Source organism: Mobula birostris, chromosome 2 (assembly GCF_030028105.1).
Source record: "Mobula birostris isolate sMobBir1 chromosome 2, sMobBir1.hap1, whole genome shotgun sequence".
In the NCBI taxonomy this organism is placed as follows: Eukaryota; Metazoa; Chordata; class Chondrichthyes; order Myliobatiformes; family Myliobatidae; genus Mobula; species Mobula birostris.
Window position 1 is genome coordinate 91,611,433 of NC_092371.1, and position 19,051 is coordinate 91,630,483.

The 19,051-nt window shown below is 43.7% G+C and overlaps 1 protein-coding gene across 1 annotated transcript in view; it reads right to left on the reverse strand.

Annotated features, from left to right (window-relative positions):
• ahcy (adenosylhomocysteinase) overlaps positions 1-19,051 on the reverse strand; it is a 114,003-nt gene that overhangs the window by 56,207 nt on the left and 38,745 nt on the right. The window contains exons 3-6 of the mRNA XM_072244999.1: positions 15,562-15,637; positions 6,967-7,119; positions 2,596-2,708; positions 1,388-1,595 (exon numbers count right to left, since the gene is read on the reverse strand). Of these exons, the coding sequence (XP_072101100.1) occupies positions 1,388-1,595; positions 2,596-2,708; positions 6,967-7,119; positions 15,562-15,637 (550 nt within the window). The remainder of the gene's footprint in view (positions 1-1,387; positions 1,596-2,595; positions 2,709-6,966; positions 7,120-15,561; positions 15,638-19,051) is intronic.

The window sequence follows — 19,051 nt, forward strand, 5'->3', positions numbered from 1 at the left end:
GCTTGCAAGGATAAGTACTAGGAGGAAGATAGAGGGCCAAAGGGATAAGGAACTTGGGCAGGGAGTGATCCCTACGGAAAGCAGAAAGAGGGTAGGAAATAAAGACATGCTTGGTGGTGGGATCCCACTGGAGATGGCGGAAGTTACGGAGAATTATGTGGTGGACGCAGAGGCTGGTGGGGAGGTAAGTGAGGACAAGAGGAACCTTATCCCTGATGGGGTGGCGGGATTTATTTCAAGGGGAACAGAAGATAAAAAACAAGGAGATAATGCTGAGGCTTTATACAGCACTAGTCAGACCATGCTTGGAGTACTGTCAACAGTTTTGGGCCCCATATCTCAGAAAGGCTGTGTTGTCATCGGAGAGTGTCCAGAGGAGGTTCACCAGATGATTCCGGGAAACAAGGGGTTAACATATGAGAAGCTTTTGACAGCTTAGGGCCTGTACTCACCGGAATTTAGAAGATGATATTTTGTGGGGGGGAGGAGATCTCATTGAAATCTACCAAATGTTGAAAGGACTACATAGGGTGGGCATGGAGAGGATTTTCCCTATGGTGGGGCTTTCCCGAACTACAGGTCACAGCCTTAAAATGAGACGTGACCTTTTAGAACAGAGGTAAGGAGGAATTTTTTTTTAAGCCAGAGTAGTAAATTTGTGGAATGCTCTGCCACAGACTGCAGTGAAGGCTAAGTCTGTGGATATATTTAAGACAGAAGTTGATCGCTTCCTGGCAAGACAGCTGTATGGGATTGAGTGGGATCTGTAATCAGTCATGATGGAATGGTGGAGCAGACTCGATGGGCTGAATGGCCTAATTCTGCTCCAATGCCTTATGGTCTTGCAAACCAGGATCAACTTGCAGTGGTCAATTCACATTCCAACTCATTCATCTTTGGGAAGCGAGGGAAAAATGCAGCACCTGGAAACCCATGCTGTCAAAAAGGAACATGTATTCGCACATTCAGAACTTGGGGTCAGGGCAGGACATGTCCTTACCAGACCACAGCACTACAGTCAGCTCACTGTGCCACATGCCACCCTTGCATCAATGAAGCTGGGTTTAGGTATGGGTACTTGTTCCTCCCAGTGAGAAGTAATGATTCAATCAATAATGACACGAGGCACACAGCTGAGTTACCCATCATCAATTTTCATTTCTAATAACTAAAAATTAACCCAGCATCTGCTGTTACATTGCAAAGTTTGAGAAATGGATCTACTATTGGAAAAACGATTTCAGAGAATGTGTAACACCTTCATAATGTATTCCGTAAAGCTCTGGTGGCATACTGGTGAATCTGTGATTGGAACTGTTGCATTCTATATAAACTTAACCAGATGGTGCTGTTCATTTATCACTAAGATTTTACATTCCATTCGTACCTTCCATAGCAGCTTGTAGAGCATTGATGGGGTCAATTTCTGTGACAATAACTCTTGCTCCAAAGCCTCGAAGAGCCTGGACACAACCCTTGCCCACATCACCATAGCCTGCCACCACAGCCACCTTGCCAGCAATCATGACATCTGTTGCACGCTTGATGCCATCTATAAGAGATTCTCTGCAGCCATATAGATTGTCGAATTTGCTCTGTAAGATTAAAAGAAAAATTACAAAAAAACAATTCCACGCTCAATAATAAGCCCTCTGCCCACCAAAGAAAATCTGTCTCTCTCTCTCTCGTCAGTCCAAGGACAAACTAACACATCCACAAGGGCAGGCCGGCAGGCAGGTCAAGTGACGATCTCCCTCAGGGTCCCCTTAAACTTTTCACCGTAAATTACAGCCTCTAGATCTAATCCCATCTGCCTACAGGAAAGGTATCAATCAGACTGAAGGAGTAAGAGAAAATTTACAAGGATGCTGCTGGGGACTTTATTCTGTACGGGGTAGAAGAGCAGGGGAAATTTGATAGAGGTATGTAAAATTGAGGGGCACAGATAGAGTAAATGCAAGCAGGCTTTTTTTCTACTGAGGTTGGGTGAGAATGAGGAACACAGGAAAACAAGGAACAACCTCACAGTAGTATTTAAAATAACAACAGTTCTAGACACAGTGGATGGTAACAGTCTTCATCCAAGGCAAGGGGTCCAAAACTAGGGGGTAGTTTAAGGTACGATTAACAAAGGGACAACTTTTTCCAAATGGAGGAGATAAGTATATGGAACAAGTGGCCGGAGGAAGTGGTTGAGGGATGTACAATTGGATAATTTATAAGACAGTTGGAGGGACAGAGGTTAGAGATATGGTCTGAATGGGATGAGGTGCGTGGGCACAGTACTCAGCATAAACTAGTTGGGCTGAAGGGCTTGTATCTGCACTGAAATGCTCCATAATTCTGTTGTTTCTATTAACACCTCATTAGAATGCAAAGTATGCATAAATTGGGTTAATTCCAGAGTGCAACATGAACTTCCTTACAATCAAAGTTGCTGGTGAACGCAGCAGGCCAGGCAGCATCTGAAACGTCGACTGCACCTCTTCCTAGAGATGCTGCCTGGCCTGCTGCGTTCACCAGCAACTTTGATGTGTGTTGCTTGAATTTCCAGCATCTGCAGAATTCCTGTTGTTTGCTTTCTTACAATGTTACCTTAGTGACAGAGTCATTCACATTGATGGCAGGAACTTTCAGCAGCTTATTCTTATGCATTTTCCAGAGATTGTGGACTCCAGTTGTTGTCTCTTCAGAGATCCCTTTAATACCTGCAAGATCAATTGGCAATAATAACAGCCAGTTCCTCTTTGGAACATGGTCAACTAACCATGAAGAACCCAAGACCGCAAGACCATAAGACATAGGACATACGATCAGAATTAGGCCATCTGACCCAACGAGTCTACTCCACCATTCACTCACGGCTGATCCCTTTTTTATCTCCTCCTCAACCCCAGTTCCCAGCCTTCTGCCCCTAATCACTGATGCCATGTCCAATCAAGAACCTATCAAATTCTGCCTCAAATACACCCAACAACCTGGCCTCCACAGCTGCATGTGGCAACAAATTCCACAAATTCACCACACTTTGGCTAAAGAAATTTCTCCACATCTGTTTTGAAAAGGCATCCCTCTATCCTAAGGCTGTGCCCTCCTGTCCTAGACTCTCCCACCATGGGAAACCTTCTTTCCACATCTACTGTCTAGGCCTTTCAACATTTGAAAGGTTTCATTAAGATCCCCAACCCCCACCAAATCCTTCTGAATTCCAGCACGTACAGACCCAGAGTCATCAAATGTTCCTCGTACGATAACCCTTTCATTCCTGGAATCATCCTTGTGAACCTCCTCTGGACCCTCTCCAATGCCAGCACATTATTTCTAAGATGAAGGGCCCAAAACTGTTCACAATACTCAAGGTGAGACCTCACCAGCACCTTATTAAGCCTCAGCGTCACATCCTTGCTCTTGTATTCTAGACCTCTTGAAATGAATGCTAACATGGTATTTGCCTTCCTCACCACCGACTCAACTTGCAAGTTAACCTTCAAGGTGTTCTGCACAAGACTCCCAAGTCCCTCTGCATCTCGGATTCCTGGATTTTCTCCTCGTTTAGAAAATAGTCTGCACATTTATTTCTACTACCAAAGTGCATGACCATGCATCTTCCAACATTGTATTCGATTTGCCACTTTCTTGCCCATTCTCCTAATCTGTCTAAGCCCTTCTGCATCCTACCCGTTTCCTCAACACCACCTGCCCCTCCACCAATCTTCGTATCATCTGCAAATTTGGCAACAAAGCCATCTATTCCATCGTCTAAATCATTGGTATACAGCATAAAAAGCAGTCCCAACACCAACCCCTGCAGAACATCACTAGCCACTGGCAGCTGGCCAGTAAAAGATCCTTTTATTCCCTCTCGCTGCCTCCTACCAAACAGCCAATGCTCTAACCAAGTTACTAATTTTCCGGTAATACCAAGGCAGAGCAGTAATACCAAGGTTGATCAGTAAGAGAACTGATTTCAGGAATAAAGAGTAGTACCTGTATCTACAAGATGGTATCCTGCACTTTAGTCATATCGTTTTTAAATTTGTCAGCATGTAACAGTATACACCCTCCAATAAATGATCCAGATCCAGTGTTCCCAAAAAGAGGCTTACATTAACAATGCCGCTAGGACATATAAAGCTCAAATAACTTTCATAAGGCTAGAAATCCAAGAATATCCAAAGGACACCAAACTGTGCAATTCTGTGTCATATTGAAACACAGAAAACCTACAGCACAATACAAGCCTTTCGGCCCACAAAGTTGGGCCGAACACGTCCCTACCTTAGAAATTACTAGGTTTACCTATAGCCCTCTATTTTACTAAGCTCCATGTACCTATCCAAAAGTCCCTATCGTATCTGCCTCCACCACTATTGCCGGCAGTCCATTCCACACATTCACCACTCTCTGCATCAAAAACTTACCCCTGACGTCTCTGCTGTACCTGCGCCCCAGCACCTTAAACCTGTGTCCTCTTGTGGCAACCATTTCAGCCCTGGGAAAAAGCCTCTGACTATCCACACCATCAATGCCTCTCATCATCTCATACACCTCTATCAGGTCACCTCTCATCTTCTGTCGCCCCAAGGAGAAAAGGCCGAGTTCACTCAACTTATTCTCAAGGCATGCTCCCCAGTCCAGGCAACATCCTTGTAAATCTCCTCTGCATCCTTTCTTTGGCTTCCACATCCTTCCTATAGTGAGGCAACCAGAATTGAGCACAGTACTCCAACTGGGGTCTGACCAGGGTCCTATATAGCTGCAACATTAAATCTCAGCTCCTAAATTCAGTTCCATGATTGATGAAGGCCAATATGCCGTACGCCTTCTTAACCACAGAGTCAACCTGTGTAGCTGCTTTGAGTGTCCTACGGACTCAGACCCCAAGACCCCTCTGATCCTCCACACTGCAAAGAGTCTTACCATTAATACTATATTCTGCCATCATATTTGACCTACCAAAATGAACCACTTCACACTTATCTAGGTTGAACTCCATCTGCCACTTCTCACCCTAGTTTTGCATCCTATCAACACTCAACACACTGGAGGAACTCAGCAGGTCGGGCAGCATCCGTGGAAATGATCAGTCAATGATACGGGCCGGAACCCTTCGACAGGACAAAGCGTTCCGGCCCAAAACATTGACTGATCGTTTCCACGGATGCTGCCCGACTGCTGAGTTCCTCCAGCGTGTTGTGAGTGTTGCTTTGACCCCAGCATCTGCAGAATATTTTGTGTTTGCATCCTATCAGTGTCCCGCTGTAACCTCTGACAGCCCTCCACACTATCCACACCTCCAATCAGCAAACTTACTAACCCATCCCTCCCCTTCCTCATCCCGGTCATTTATAAAAATCACGAAGAGTAGGGGTCCCAGAACAGATCCCTGAGGCACTCCACTGGTGACTGACCTCCATGCAGAATATGACCCGTCAACAACCACTCTTGTCTTCTGTGGGCAAGCCAGTTCTGGATCCACAAAGCAATGTCCCCTTGGATCCCATGCCTCCTTACTTTCTCAAAAAGCCTTGCATGGGGTACCTTATCAAATACCTTGTTGAAATCCATATGCGCTACATCTACTGCTCTTCCTTCATCAATGTGTTTAATCACATCCTCAAAAATTCAATCAGGCTCTTAAGGCACGACCTGCCCTTGACAAAGCCATGCTGACTATTCCTAATCATATTATACCTCTCCAAATATTCATAAAATCCTGCCTCTCAGGATCTTCTCCATCAACTTACCAACCACTGAGGCAAGACTCACTGGTTTATAATTTCCTAGGCTATCTCTACTCCGTTTCTTGAATAAAGGTACAACATCTGCAACCCTCCAATCCTCCGGAACCTCTCCTGTCCTCATTGACGATGCAAAGATCATCACCAGAGGCTATCTCCTCCCTCACCTCCCACAGTAGCCTGGGGTACACCTCATCCAGTCCCAGCGACTTATCCAACTTGATGTTTTCCAAAAGCACATCCTCTTTCTTAATATCTACATGCTCAAGCTTTTCAGTCTGGTGCAAGTCATCACCATAATCACCAAGATCCTTTTCCATTGAGAATACTGAAGTAAAGCATTCATTAAATATCTCTATTTCTTCCGGTTCCATACATACTTTCCCACTGTCACACTTGATAGGTCCTATTCTTTCACGTCTTATCCTCTTGCCCTTCACATACTTGTAGAATACCTTGGGGTGTTCCTTAATCCTGCCCGCCAAGGCCTTCTCATTTTGAACCTGGAACTTCAGCTCTTTACTCTAATAGATGTTAACTTTCAGTTTTATCAGAGATCTATGAGCATTTACATTATAAAAACCTACCATAATGTCATCAGGGCAGCAAATACAAGCATGACCCAGCACAACTGGTAACTTTGACATCATCTGCAGCCTACCATCAGCATGCACTTCACACTTTACATCAGCCTGTCAATCTTCATGCCATGCCACTCAAGGACTGTGGGAAATATTTTGTGACTATGTACCAGGTCGTAACTACATGTACACCATTTTGCTCCCTGGCCCCAGCAGAACCATGTTTCATTTAGCTGTACGTGTATGGTTGGATGACAAACTATTTTGTGAACGCAATACTCCAAAAATACTGTAATAGAACTTATTGATTTTCCAGTCATCAGCTCCATCTCTGTGCATCTCTTAATGCATAATCCATGCATCAATTCTTCAGAAATTTCAGTTGAATTACAATAATTTTCTAAAGTGATCTCAATTAAATTGTTGAGTACTTTGAAGTTAGTGAAATCAAAGCTCTCCGCATATCAAACTAATACAGTTGCCCAAGAGCGTCCTGCCCAAGAAAGATTTTCTCCAGTACATCTCTATCATCTCCTTTGCTAAGATTAACTCTGTTCAGCAAGAATCAGTTCAAAGATGAACACAACACAAATCTCTAATCTGGCAAGGATCACTGGAGCAAAATAACAGCAGAGGCTTTTCACCTTGCAGTAGTTTAGGATGCTTAACATGGACAAGATTTGTAAGATCTCCACCATCATCCAAAATCATATTGAGAGATTTTCCATCAGGGAAGTACAGTGTCTGCTCAATGCACCAGATGTATTCTTCATCCGTCTCTCCCTTCCAAGCATACACTGCAAAAAGAAAAAAACTCTGACATGAAGCATCAACCCTGAACAAAAACTCCGTTCAGACTTATTTTTAAACAAAATGCAAATTCATTGCTCACCACATGATGCATTTCAGACAATCTGAAGACCAACCAACCCGATGCAGAAGTAAAGCATAGCAGTTTTCACAGTACAATTCATGGCACTTGTTGCAAATCAGTCATGCCATTGACCACCAGATAAAGCAGCAGAATTAGGCCATTTGATCCATTGAGTCTGCTCTGCCGTTTCATCAGGGCTGATCCAGCCCCAGTCTCCTGCCTTCTCCTTCTCCCTGTACCCCTTCATCCCCTAACCAATCAAGAATCTATCAAGGTCTGCCTTAAATATACAAGACTTAGCCTCTACAACTGCCTGTGACAACGAATTCCACAGATTCACCACTCTTGTACTAAAGAAATTCCTCATCTCCATTCTAAAAGGATACCCCTCTATTTTGTCCTCTAGTCCTAGACTGCCAACGTAGGAAACATCCTCTCCACATCCACTTTATTGAGTCCCTTCAACATTCAATAGATTTCAATTAGGTCACCTGCATTCTTCTGAATTCTAGTGAATACAGGCCCACAGCCATCAAACGCTCTTCATATGGCAAACCAGTCAATCCTAGAAACATTTTTGTGAACCTCCTTTGAACCATCTCCAGTGTCAGCACATCCTTTCTTAAGATAAGGGACCCAAAACTGCTCATAATACTCCAAGTGAGGCCTCATGAGTGCATTATAAAGTTTCATCACATTCTGGCATTTAAATTCTAGTCCTCTAACATTGCTTTTGCCTTCCTCACCACAGACTCAACCTGCAAATGATGTGGAGTTCCAGGTGTGGGGAAAAAAAGAATAGCATGAGGGAGGAGTTTGACTCAGGAAGAATACTATATTTCCAAGTCAGGATGGTATGTGGCTAGAAGGAACTTTCAGTTGCCTGCTCCGTAGTTTTGCTGCTCATCATTCTAGTCAGTGGAGGCTGTGGGCTTGGAATGGCGCTGTTCAACCCTGATGAGCTGCTAAAATATCAATTGCACATTGTTGATGGTGTGAGTGAATGGTTGTGTTCATTACATACCATGAGGTATAAGCCACATAAACTATTATTATTCAGTTAAAAATCTTAAATGATCTGCTGGTAGACAGAATTATGGTTTTCTTAGCAATTATGTTTCAGTACTATTTGCTGAGAATATGATTGAAGAAAATTAAATACATTAAAAATTATTTGTGAGATTTGAATGAGATTATGTTGAGGTGGCGACCAAGGAATGAGGAGGGCAGGATTGTAGATTTATACGTGAAATTTAGCAAGCCTTTTGATGCAGTATCAAAAAGTATGCTAGACCACGATGTTAGAACACTTGGGATCCACAGTGAGTTAACCAACACTGACTTGGAGGTAGGATCAGATTGGAGACCTGTGACCAGTGGTGCGCCATGTGGGTCACTGTTCGGTCCTCTGTTGTTTGCCACATTGACTTGGCTGAATGTCAGTGGCATGATTAGCAAGACTATTAATGACAGCAAAATTGAAATTGGTTGATTGTTATGTGCACCAGATATAGTAAAAAGCTTGCTTACACACTGCATATAGATCGAATTATAGGTAGTACAAGGGAAAACAATCAAAATTAAGTGCTAAAAACAATAGAAGTCAAGAAGTCTGTTCGAAGCTGTAATAGATCTGGATCAGCAGGAAAGTCAGCCTAGCTGCACAAGTTGAAACATTTTGGGTAGCTAGAAGCAGAATCAGGTTTATCATCACTGACAGACATTGCGAAATTGATTTTGCAGCAGCAGTCAGTACAGCTCAAGGGGAGGAGGCAGTTTAAATTGTTTGGCACAGACTAGATGGGCCAAAGGATCTGTTTCTGTGTTGTACTTGTCTATGACTATGATTTTAAGACCAAAATTCCTATCAGTTACAAAAAATGCAAAATAGGGACAAGAGGTGATAGTCATGGACTCATGAAGCATACAGAAATCAGATGGCAGAAGGGAAGTTGTTGAATGTGGGTCTTCAGTGTTCTGTACTTCCTTCCTGATGGTAGTGACGAGAAGAGGGTATGTCCCAGATGGTGAACGTCCATAATAATGGATGCTACTTTGAGGCACCACTGCATGAAGATGTCTGCAATGGTGGAGGGTTGTTCCTATGATGGACCCCGAGTCTACAGCCTCTTCTGAAACAGAGCATTGGTGCCTCCACTCTGATGTACCAAATCAGAATGCTCTCCACAGTACCACAGAACACTTCAGCACAGAAAACAGGCCATTCGGCCCTTCTAATCTGTGCCAAAACTTTATTCCACTAGTCCCATTGACCTGTACCCAGTCCATAACCCTCCAGACCTCTCCCATCCATGTATCTATCCAATTTACTCTTAAAGCTTAAAGAGTGAGCTCACATTTACCACGTCAGATGGCAGCTCATTCCACACTCCCACCACTGAGTGAAGTTCCCTCTAATGTTCCCCCCTAAACCTTTCCCCTTTCACCCTAAAGCCATATCCTCTCGTATTTATCTCTCCTAATCTTAGTGGAAAAAGCTTACTTGCATCTACTGTCTATACCCCTCATAATTTTGTAAACCTCTATCAAATCCCCCCTCATTCTTCTATGCTCCAAGGAATAAAGTCCTAACCTGTTCAATCTTTCCCTGTAACTCAACTCCTGAAGACCCAGCAACAGCCTAGTAAATCTTCCCTGCATTCTTTCAATTTTACTGACATCCTTCCTATAGTTAGGTGACCAGAACTGCACACAATACTCCAAATTTGGCCTCACCAATGTCTTACACAACCTCACCATAACATCCCAACTCCCATACTCAATACTTTGATTTATGAATGCCAGGATGTCAAAAGCCTTCTTTACAACCCTGTCTACCTGTGAAGCCACTTTCAGGGAACTATGTATCTGAACTCCCAGATCCCTTTGTTCCTCTGCACTCCTCAGTGCCCTACAATTTACTGTGTAAGTCCTATCTTGATTTGTCCTTCCAAAATGCAACATCTCATACTTGTCTGCATTAAATTCCATCTGCCATTTTCTGGCCCATTTTTCCAGTTGGTCCAGATCCCTCTGCAAGCTTTGAAAGCCTTCCTCGCCATCCACAACGCCTCCAACCTTAGTGTCATCGGCAAACTTGTGATGAAGTTTAAGGGTGTTGGGGAAGTAAGAAATGATTCCCTGATTCTGGTAAATAGCAGGTTAAAATTAGGTGCCAGCTTGTGTATGCTCTGTTCTGTGAAAAGTTGGAGAGACTGTCCTTGACTGAAAAAAAACTGCCTTCAGTTGTTTTTTTTTTTTTTAAACAACTCACAGCTGTCCTTTTGAGAACGATCCGTGGGCTATATTCAAACATGCTGCATACATCATGTCTTATGAGTTCACATATTGATCTATGTTCCCACCTTTGTCTATTCAAGTTGTCCAGTGGTCTAGAAACATGAAGCCCTCCCTCCTGCATCATCTCCTTAGCCACATATTCAGCTGCATTATCTTCCTATTTTTAGCCTTACTAGCACATGGCACAGGTAACAATCCTGAGATTGCAACCCTGGAGGTCCTGTCCTTCAACTTTGCACCTAACTCCCTAAACTCTCTTTGCAGGAACTCTTCCTCCTTCCTATCCACATCATTGGGCCCTACATGAACCACGACATCTGGCTGCTCACCCTCCCTCCTGAGAATACTGAGAACTCGATCCAAGATATCGCGGGTCCTGGCACCAGGGAGGCAACAGACCATCCGGGATTCTCGATCTCTCCCACAGAACCTCTTATCTGTCCCCCTAACCATCGAATCCCCTATCACTACTGCTCTCCTCTTTTCCCTCCTTCCCTTCTGAGCTGAGGGTCCTGTCTCGGTGCCAGTACATCACTAGAAATTTGCAGGAGCTACCAAGTCTCCTCAAACTCCAAATGGAGTAGAATCTTCTTTGCATCAGTGGGTCAATTACGGACAGGAAGGCTGATGGGTCCTGAAAAGTGAGTTCAAGGAGCCAGGTGATAAGTTAAGTGACAGGACCTTCAGGGTGGTGACACCAAGATCGCTACCCATGATCGCTACATCAAGAGGCAAGAGAATGCAGTTTAATATGAAACCCCTTTTTACTGGTATCTCTAGAGATGCAATTTGTAGCCCTCCTCCCCCCAACCCCTCCCGCTAACAGTAACCAGACTCAGCGGTGAGAAAAACACCTCAGACTCTATATGTCTAGGGTTGATATGATTTGGGTTTCGCCCACTCAAACACAGAGTACAAAAGCCACTGTGTCTGATGTACTCACGGCTGCAACTCATATTCACCGATCCCCAGGAGAATACCGCCCTTGGGCTCCATCAAGTCAGGTATTCCCGTTGGATCAAATCCCATGGCCGGTTCTCTCAAGCTTCTCTCCATCTCCCACCAAAAAAGACCTGAACCCACCTCAGTGACCGTCACAAAACCTTCCCCAGTTCCACCATCCCGTTTGGTTGACACATTCCTAAGCATCCCTTAACTTTAACCCCAACCCAAACATTGCCAGCATCAAATACTGATACTACAGAAAACCATTACATGAAATATCCTACAACATTAGTTGTGAAATCTTTACCAGGGTGTTACCCAGCAAAAATAGTCATGTCCTCATGACTTTGAAATTTACCAACCCATCATTAATAACAGTTTTCAAAGGAATTTCCTGATGGCAGGACCTCCAATCAATTTGTAAATGGTAGTGACGTATCACACTAGGGGGATAGAAGCTAGACTATTCCGCCAGTGCATCATAGGCCAGCCTACCCGGGGGTTCCCTGACTCTGAAACCTCCATATGCCATCATCCACTTCTTCAGTCTCAGATATTCCTTGGGATCTTTCCTGTCTACGGATAGATGCCTCCCTCCCCCATGTGTTACTAGTGCGCTGGCAACTCAGGTTCCCCCGTCACTTGACTAAGCTCAGCACCATCCCATTACTTTGGTGCTCAGTTTCCCCTTTTCACTTCATTGTCCAGCTACAAGTCTGCCTGTTCGCCACTCATCCACCCCACCCCCACCGGGGGGAGGTTTAGGAATCTCTTCAATGATTGGGGAGTTTGCCCAAGGTAACATACATAGAAACATAGAAAACCTACAGCACAATACAGGCCCTTCCGCCCACAAAGCTGTGCCGAACATGTCCTTACCTTAGAAATTACCTAGGGTTACCTATAGCCCTCTATTTTTCTGAGCTCCATGTACCTATCCAGGAGTCTCTTAAAAGACCCTATCGTATCTGCCTCCACCACCGTCACAGGCAGCCCATTTCACACATTCCCCATTTTCTGTGTAAAAAAAACTTACCCCTGACATCTCCTTCCAAGCACCTTAAAACTGTGCTCTCTCATGCTAGCCATTTCAGCCCTGGGAAAAAGCCTCTGTCTATCTACACAATCAGTGCCTCTCATCATCTTATACACCTCTAGCAGATCACCTCTCATCCTCTATCACTCCAAGGAGAAAAGGCCAAGTTCACTCAACCTATTCTCATAAGGCATGCTCCCCAATCCAGCCAACATCCTTGTAGGTCTCCTCTGCACCTTATCTATGGTCTCCAAATCCTTCCTGTAGTGAGATGACCAGAACTGAGCACAGTACTCCAAGTGGGGCCTGGTCCTATATAGCTGTAAAATTACCTCTCGGCTCCTCAACTCAATCCCACAATTGATGAAGGCCAATACACTGTATGCCTTTTTAAACCAGAGTCAACCTGTGCAGCAGCTATAAGTGTCCTATTGACTCGGACCCCTAGATCCCTCTGATCCTCCACACTGCCAAGAGTCTTACCCTTTGCTGAAGGGCTCAGACAACTCCTTCCCCTCACTCCAGAAAAGAGAGCAACTTGTCTGTAAAGTCTCTGCCCTCAGCAATGGAAACTCTGCTTCCAATTTGGTGCCCTCGTCTATACTCCCCTCTTCTCTGAAAGTATGGACGGCCCGTGGTCCCGCTTCTCCTGGGACCCCAATAGTACCAGGCAGATTCTCTCCCGTCACATCATCACTGGTCTGAACGAAAACAACATTTTTGCCCACAAACTGCTGTTCCACACGGGCTTAACGCACTGCATACAATTATAAAGTATATTTATGAATGTTAACTTAACCAAAGAGTTATTAAATAAAAAGAAAGGACCCATTATAATTAAACAGTTAAATCTTCCAAAAGCCTCTTGGGCTCCATCGAGTCTCACATTCCTGCCAGACTGAATTCTACAGCCCGTTCTCTTTAATTACTTCTCTTCATCTCCCACTGAAAGAGACCTTGACCCACCTCAGTGTCTATCACAAAGCCTCTACCCGGGGTTCTCTACAACCTTTTCCCAGTTCCACCATCCTGATTGGAAAACACAATATCCCTTACCTTTTACAGTAACCCAAACTCTGCCAGCAGAACACACTGCTTCTACAGAAAACCATTACATGAAATGCCCTACAACATTAGCAATAACACCTTTACCAGGGCATTACAATTATGTTGCTCTGGCAATGGTGCAGGAGGGAGAGCTTCACATTGTTTCAACGGACTCTCTTCTAGGGCAGATTTGACCTGCACAAAACGGTTTGCACCTGAATTGGAAGGGCAGCAGCACCCTTGCAACAAAGTTGCTCTGGGGGCGGAAGGATTGTTAAACTAGAGGTGCAGAGGGTTGGGAGCCATAGTAGCAGGGCGTCAAGTGGAGTGACTTTGGTGAAAGTAGAAGCAAAGACAGAAGCCAATTGGTTGATGAGAATGGTATGACTAATGTTATAAGTGGCATCTATTTCATTGTAAAGAGTATTGTAGCTAAGGCAGATGAACTTAGAACATGGAACTATATTACAGCCAAGAATGGACTGAGAGTCCATAGAGTTCCAGGGTTGCCATGTTTTAGACATGATAGAGTGAAGTATTATAGGGGGCGGGGTAGCATTACTCATCAGGGAAAACATCACGGCAGTACTCAGGATGGCTCATCTACTGAGACAATAAGGGTGCAACTGAGGAATAAAGGGATTACCACATTGACAGCACTATTACAGACCTCCCAACAGTCTGTAGGATTTAGAAGGACTAATTTGTAGAGATAGTAGACAGTTGCAAGTAATATTGCTGCGATAGTCAGTGATTTTAACTTTCCACTTATTAACTAGGACACCAATACTACAAAAGGATTGGATGGGACAGTTATCAAATGTATTCAGGAAAGTTTCCTTAATCAGTATGTATAAGTCCCAACTAGAAATCACATGACACTGGATGGTCAGCATAGACAATATTAGCCAAAGGGCTGTTTCTAAGTTGTAAAAATGTTAAATATTATAGAACAGGTCTAAAAAATGAGGGAACAATGTGTGGGGTAATTTTTTTCAGGATAAGCAGTGGTACACGCTGCCTCGAGTGGTGAAAGCAAATCATTTCATTTGGGATCCTGATCAATACAGATTGGTGCACCAAAAGACTTATTCCTCTGATTTTCCAAGCGGTGACTTGATGGCCAAATCCCGCACGAACAATATCCCAGGGATCACCATCTTTAGGGAGCAGTGTCTCAGAAAGGCAGCGCCCATTGTTGGGGACCTCCAGCACCCAGGACATGCCTTTTTCTCGTTGTTGTCATCAGGTGGGAGATGCAGAGGCCCGGGGACACATGCTCAGCGATTCGGGAGCAGCTTCTTCCCCTCTGCCATCCGATTCCTGAATAGATGTTGAGGCTTTGGACACTACCTCACTTTTTTTAAATATACAGTATTTCTGTTCTTGCACATTTTTAAATAATCTATTCAAATGTACATAATTGATTTACTTATTTATTATTATGTTTTATTTTATTCATTATTTTTTTCCCTCTCTGCTAGATTATGCACCGCATTGAACTGTTGCGGCGAAGTTAATAAATTTCACGTCACATGCCGGTGATAATAAACCCGATTCAGATTCTGATTCTGATATTGAGCTTAACTGGACCACCATAGTGTGGTACAACAGAGATGAGCATTTTGCTATCTTTTAACAAATGGCCTGGTCAGTCTTCCCAGTACTGACAATGTGCATGCCTTGCATCACCAAAAACACACAACCACCTGCAACAACAGGTGGAAGGCTCTCTGATCAAGACCACTTCACAGCCTTCAAATCAAATCAGGCTTGAAAATATCACTCCTCATTTGCTAGAGTAAAACTTAAAGTTCTATCATTACCAGGACTACTGTTCATCACCTGAAAATAGTGAAAATATCTATTAGTCTTGATACACCTATTCTATGGAGAAATCAACCAATACTTAATTTTGAAAGCCAAGTACCAAAGTGTAGAGGATCTTCCCCAAATTGAAAGCAAATATGCCCTGGGAAATTAGAGAATGGCTCAAGTATTTAGATTGCATTTGAGATGAGATACAAATATACTCACCGGGAACTCCGGATTTGGCAATTGCAGCAGCTGCGTGATCCTGAGTTGAAAATATATTGCAGCTGGACCACTGAACCTGAAATGAGATCGTGGCCGTTACAAACACACAACCGGCCAAGTAACAGCACATCAAGGGAATTAATCAATACATGAGAAATTAAACAGTAGTCATTAAAAGTTGTCACACTGAAGTCCAAATTATTATAGGTTAAATTCTAGAAGACCAATAACACAGTTCAATTATATAAATCTATAGGCCTAACCACTGTAGGGAATGTATTGATGATCCTTAACGGTTCTTACTTGGAAAAATGTGGGCTTTAGGAAAAGTCAGCATACCTTTGTGCTGGGTGGTCATGTCTGCCAAGGAAGTGAAGAAAAGTGACAAAGGTAGGGCAGTCCGTTGTCCTAATAAGTCAGTCTTTCCTTGTTGTTTTGTCCTTAATGTATTTAAAACATCTTCAGATTTACCTTATTTCTGTCCGCTAGTGGTATTTTTTGTTAGCCCTCTTAATTTTCTATTACCTCTGAAACCCCTTTCTTCTCAGGCGTCTCAGGAACCAGCTCGTTAGCCTTCACTGGCAGTCTCCCAACTCCGTGCTGAAGGACCCACTGTTCTCGGGCCACGCACACCTAGGGAATACATGTTCTGGTCCTGCCAAATCTATCAGATTGGGATGTCTCTCGCACCCAAGCCCCGGATTGTGTGAATGCTGTGCGAGTTGCTGCCCTCTACTCTCGTTGCCAGGAAATAATAGACCACACATTGCATACAATTAAAGGAAGTATATTTATGAATATAGAAAACATAGAAAATAGGTGCAAGAGTAGGCCATTCGGCCCTTCGAGCCTGTACCGCCATTCAGTATGATCATGGCTGATCATCCAACTCAGAATCCTGTACCTCCATACCCCCTGATCCCTTTAGCCACAAGTGCCATATCTAACTCCCTCTTAAATATAGCCAATGAACTGGCCTCAACTGTTTCCTGTGGCAGAGAACTCCACAGATTCACCACTCTCTGTGTGAAGAAGTTTTTCCTCATCTCAGTCCTAAAAGGCTTCCCCTTTATCCTCAAACTGTGACCCCTCGTTCTGGACTTCCCCAACATCGGGAACAATCTTCCTGCATCTAGCCTGTCCAATCCCTCTAGGATTTTATATGTTTCAATAAGATCCCTCCTCAATCTTCTAAATTCCAACGAGTATTAACTTAACTAAAGGGTTAGTAAAGAAAAGGAAAAAACAAAAGGGCCCACAGATTGGAGCTCAACTCTTCCAGAAGTCATATTCACCGATCCTCAGTAGACTCCATCAAATCATGGTCCTCACTGAGTCAATTCCTATGACTGGTTCTCTCCATCTCTCACCAAAGACCAAAGCTCACACCAGTGTCAGGCACACAAAATAACCTCCCTAGATTGGATGGATCACATTCCAAAGCACTCATTATCTCTAACCCTAACCCAAACACTGCTGCTACAAAAAACAATAAAATGAAATACCCTATGTTAGAGAGAAAGATTTACCAGGGCAGTACAGTTCCAAGTACCTTCTACATTTTTAACATTAGAGGGAGCACAGTAGCGTAGCAGTTTGCACAATACCTTTACAAACACCAGTGACACAGGTTCAATCTCATAGCTGTTAGTATAACAGCACCAGTGACCCAGATTAAATTCCCAGTCTGCAAGTTTGTATATTCTTGATGACTGCATGGTTTACCTCTGGGTGCTCTGGTTTCCTCCCACATTCCAAAGATGTAAAGGTTAGTAAACCAATTGATCACATGGATGCAATTGCATGGCACAGGCTTACTGATCAGAAAGGCCTGTTACTGAGCTGTATCTCTAAATAAATGTACTTAACCCCACCCCACCTTACTAACCGAAACTACATCTCCACGGAACCTTGCACTCTAGGTACTGCTTCCCATCACCTAGTTCAGCGTTTCTGGCACTCACTCTGACTCAGAACAGGAGGAAGAGGCAGCACACTGTTGAGATAGGGGATTTGTTAGTCGGGGAACGGACAAGAGGTTCTGTGGGCGAGAATGGGATTCCCAGATGGTACATTGCCTCCCAGGTACCAGGATCTGGGGTATCTCAAATACAGTCCTCAGCATTCTTAAGCGGGAAGGTGAACAGCCAGAAGTCGTTGTGTATGTAGCTAATGGCATTGGCAGGACAAGTGTTGAGGTTCTGCATAGAGAGTTCAGGGAATTAGGTGGCAAGTTAAAGGGAAGGACTTCCAGTGTTGTTATGTCAGGATTGCTACCCATGCCACGTGCTAGTGGGGCCAGAAATAGGAAGATTATACAGTTTATTACATGGCTAAAGAGCAAGTGTAGGAGGGTGGGCATAAGATTTTTTGGATTACTGGGCTTTTCCAGGGAAGGTAGGACCTGTACACAAGGGACAGTTTGCACCTGAACTGGAAGAGGACTAATATACTAGTGGGATGGTTTGTTAACACTGCAAGGTGGGATTTAAACTAGAGTTGCAGGATGGGAACCAGTGTGCCAGAACAGATCGTGGCGAGGTTGCGGAGGTAGATGCTGGTGAGACCTCAAAGTTAGGAATCAAAAGGTTGAGCTTTTGTAAAAATGGTGTAACTAGTGTCCTGAGCTGCATATATTGTATTTTAATGTGTGAAAAGAGAGAGAGTTATTTAACACCGACATGTTGTTTTGAAGAGAGACAGAGAGAGAGACAAAGACCAACTGTCGGACTGTCACTTTAAGGAACGAGAAAGAACTGGTTAACTGTTGGATTTCTGCTGAATTGGAGATAGCACCGAGCAGTTCATTAGTTGCTATGGTGACCAAGGGCGTTATTAAATGGACAATTGATGTTATGATTTTCGGCAGGTTGTTGATACTTTAAAGGATTTTTCCCTGCTTGCATTTCTTTCACAGAGAGAGGAAGGAGGGATTATTTGAATGACAGCTGATGCTCAGCACAGGAAGATAAAATAGGAGGTCAGATGATAGACCTGAGACACATGTTCTGGACACTGAATAAGCATTGTTGCGCCCGCAGAAAAAGTGGGTTTTGGAGGATCGATCAGGCGGATCGATCCATCGCTCTTGCAATGAAAAGAGGAAAGGGGTTGACTGGTGGGTTGTCCATCTGTCCACTCTCGCCTGGGGGATAGCTCCACCACAGAAACCGGTCCCCTTTGTTAAAGTCACAGTCGGTGACTTTTAGAGGATTTCGAAGGAGAACGAGAAGATCGACGGTGTCAGTTCACCTGAAAACTCAAATCTCTTTTGTTGTCTCTCTCTCTCCATCACTACTCAGCTAAATACCACAAACTGAACTGAACCTTACTCATCATCATAATACTACCTTTTTACCCCTAGACTTAAAGAAGCTTGGTTTTTCATACATACATTTTCCACACTTACTGATACACTTACTTTTATATCATCATTGCTAATCTGTTTATCTCCATTTATATTACTGTATTGTGTAGTTACTAATAAATA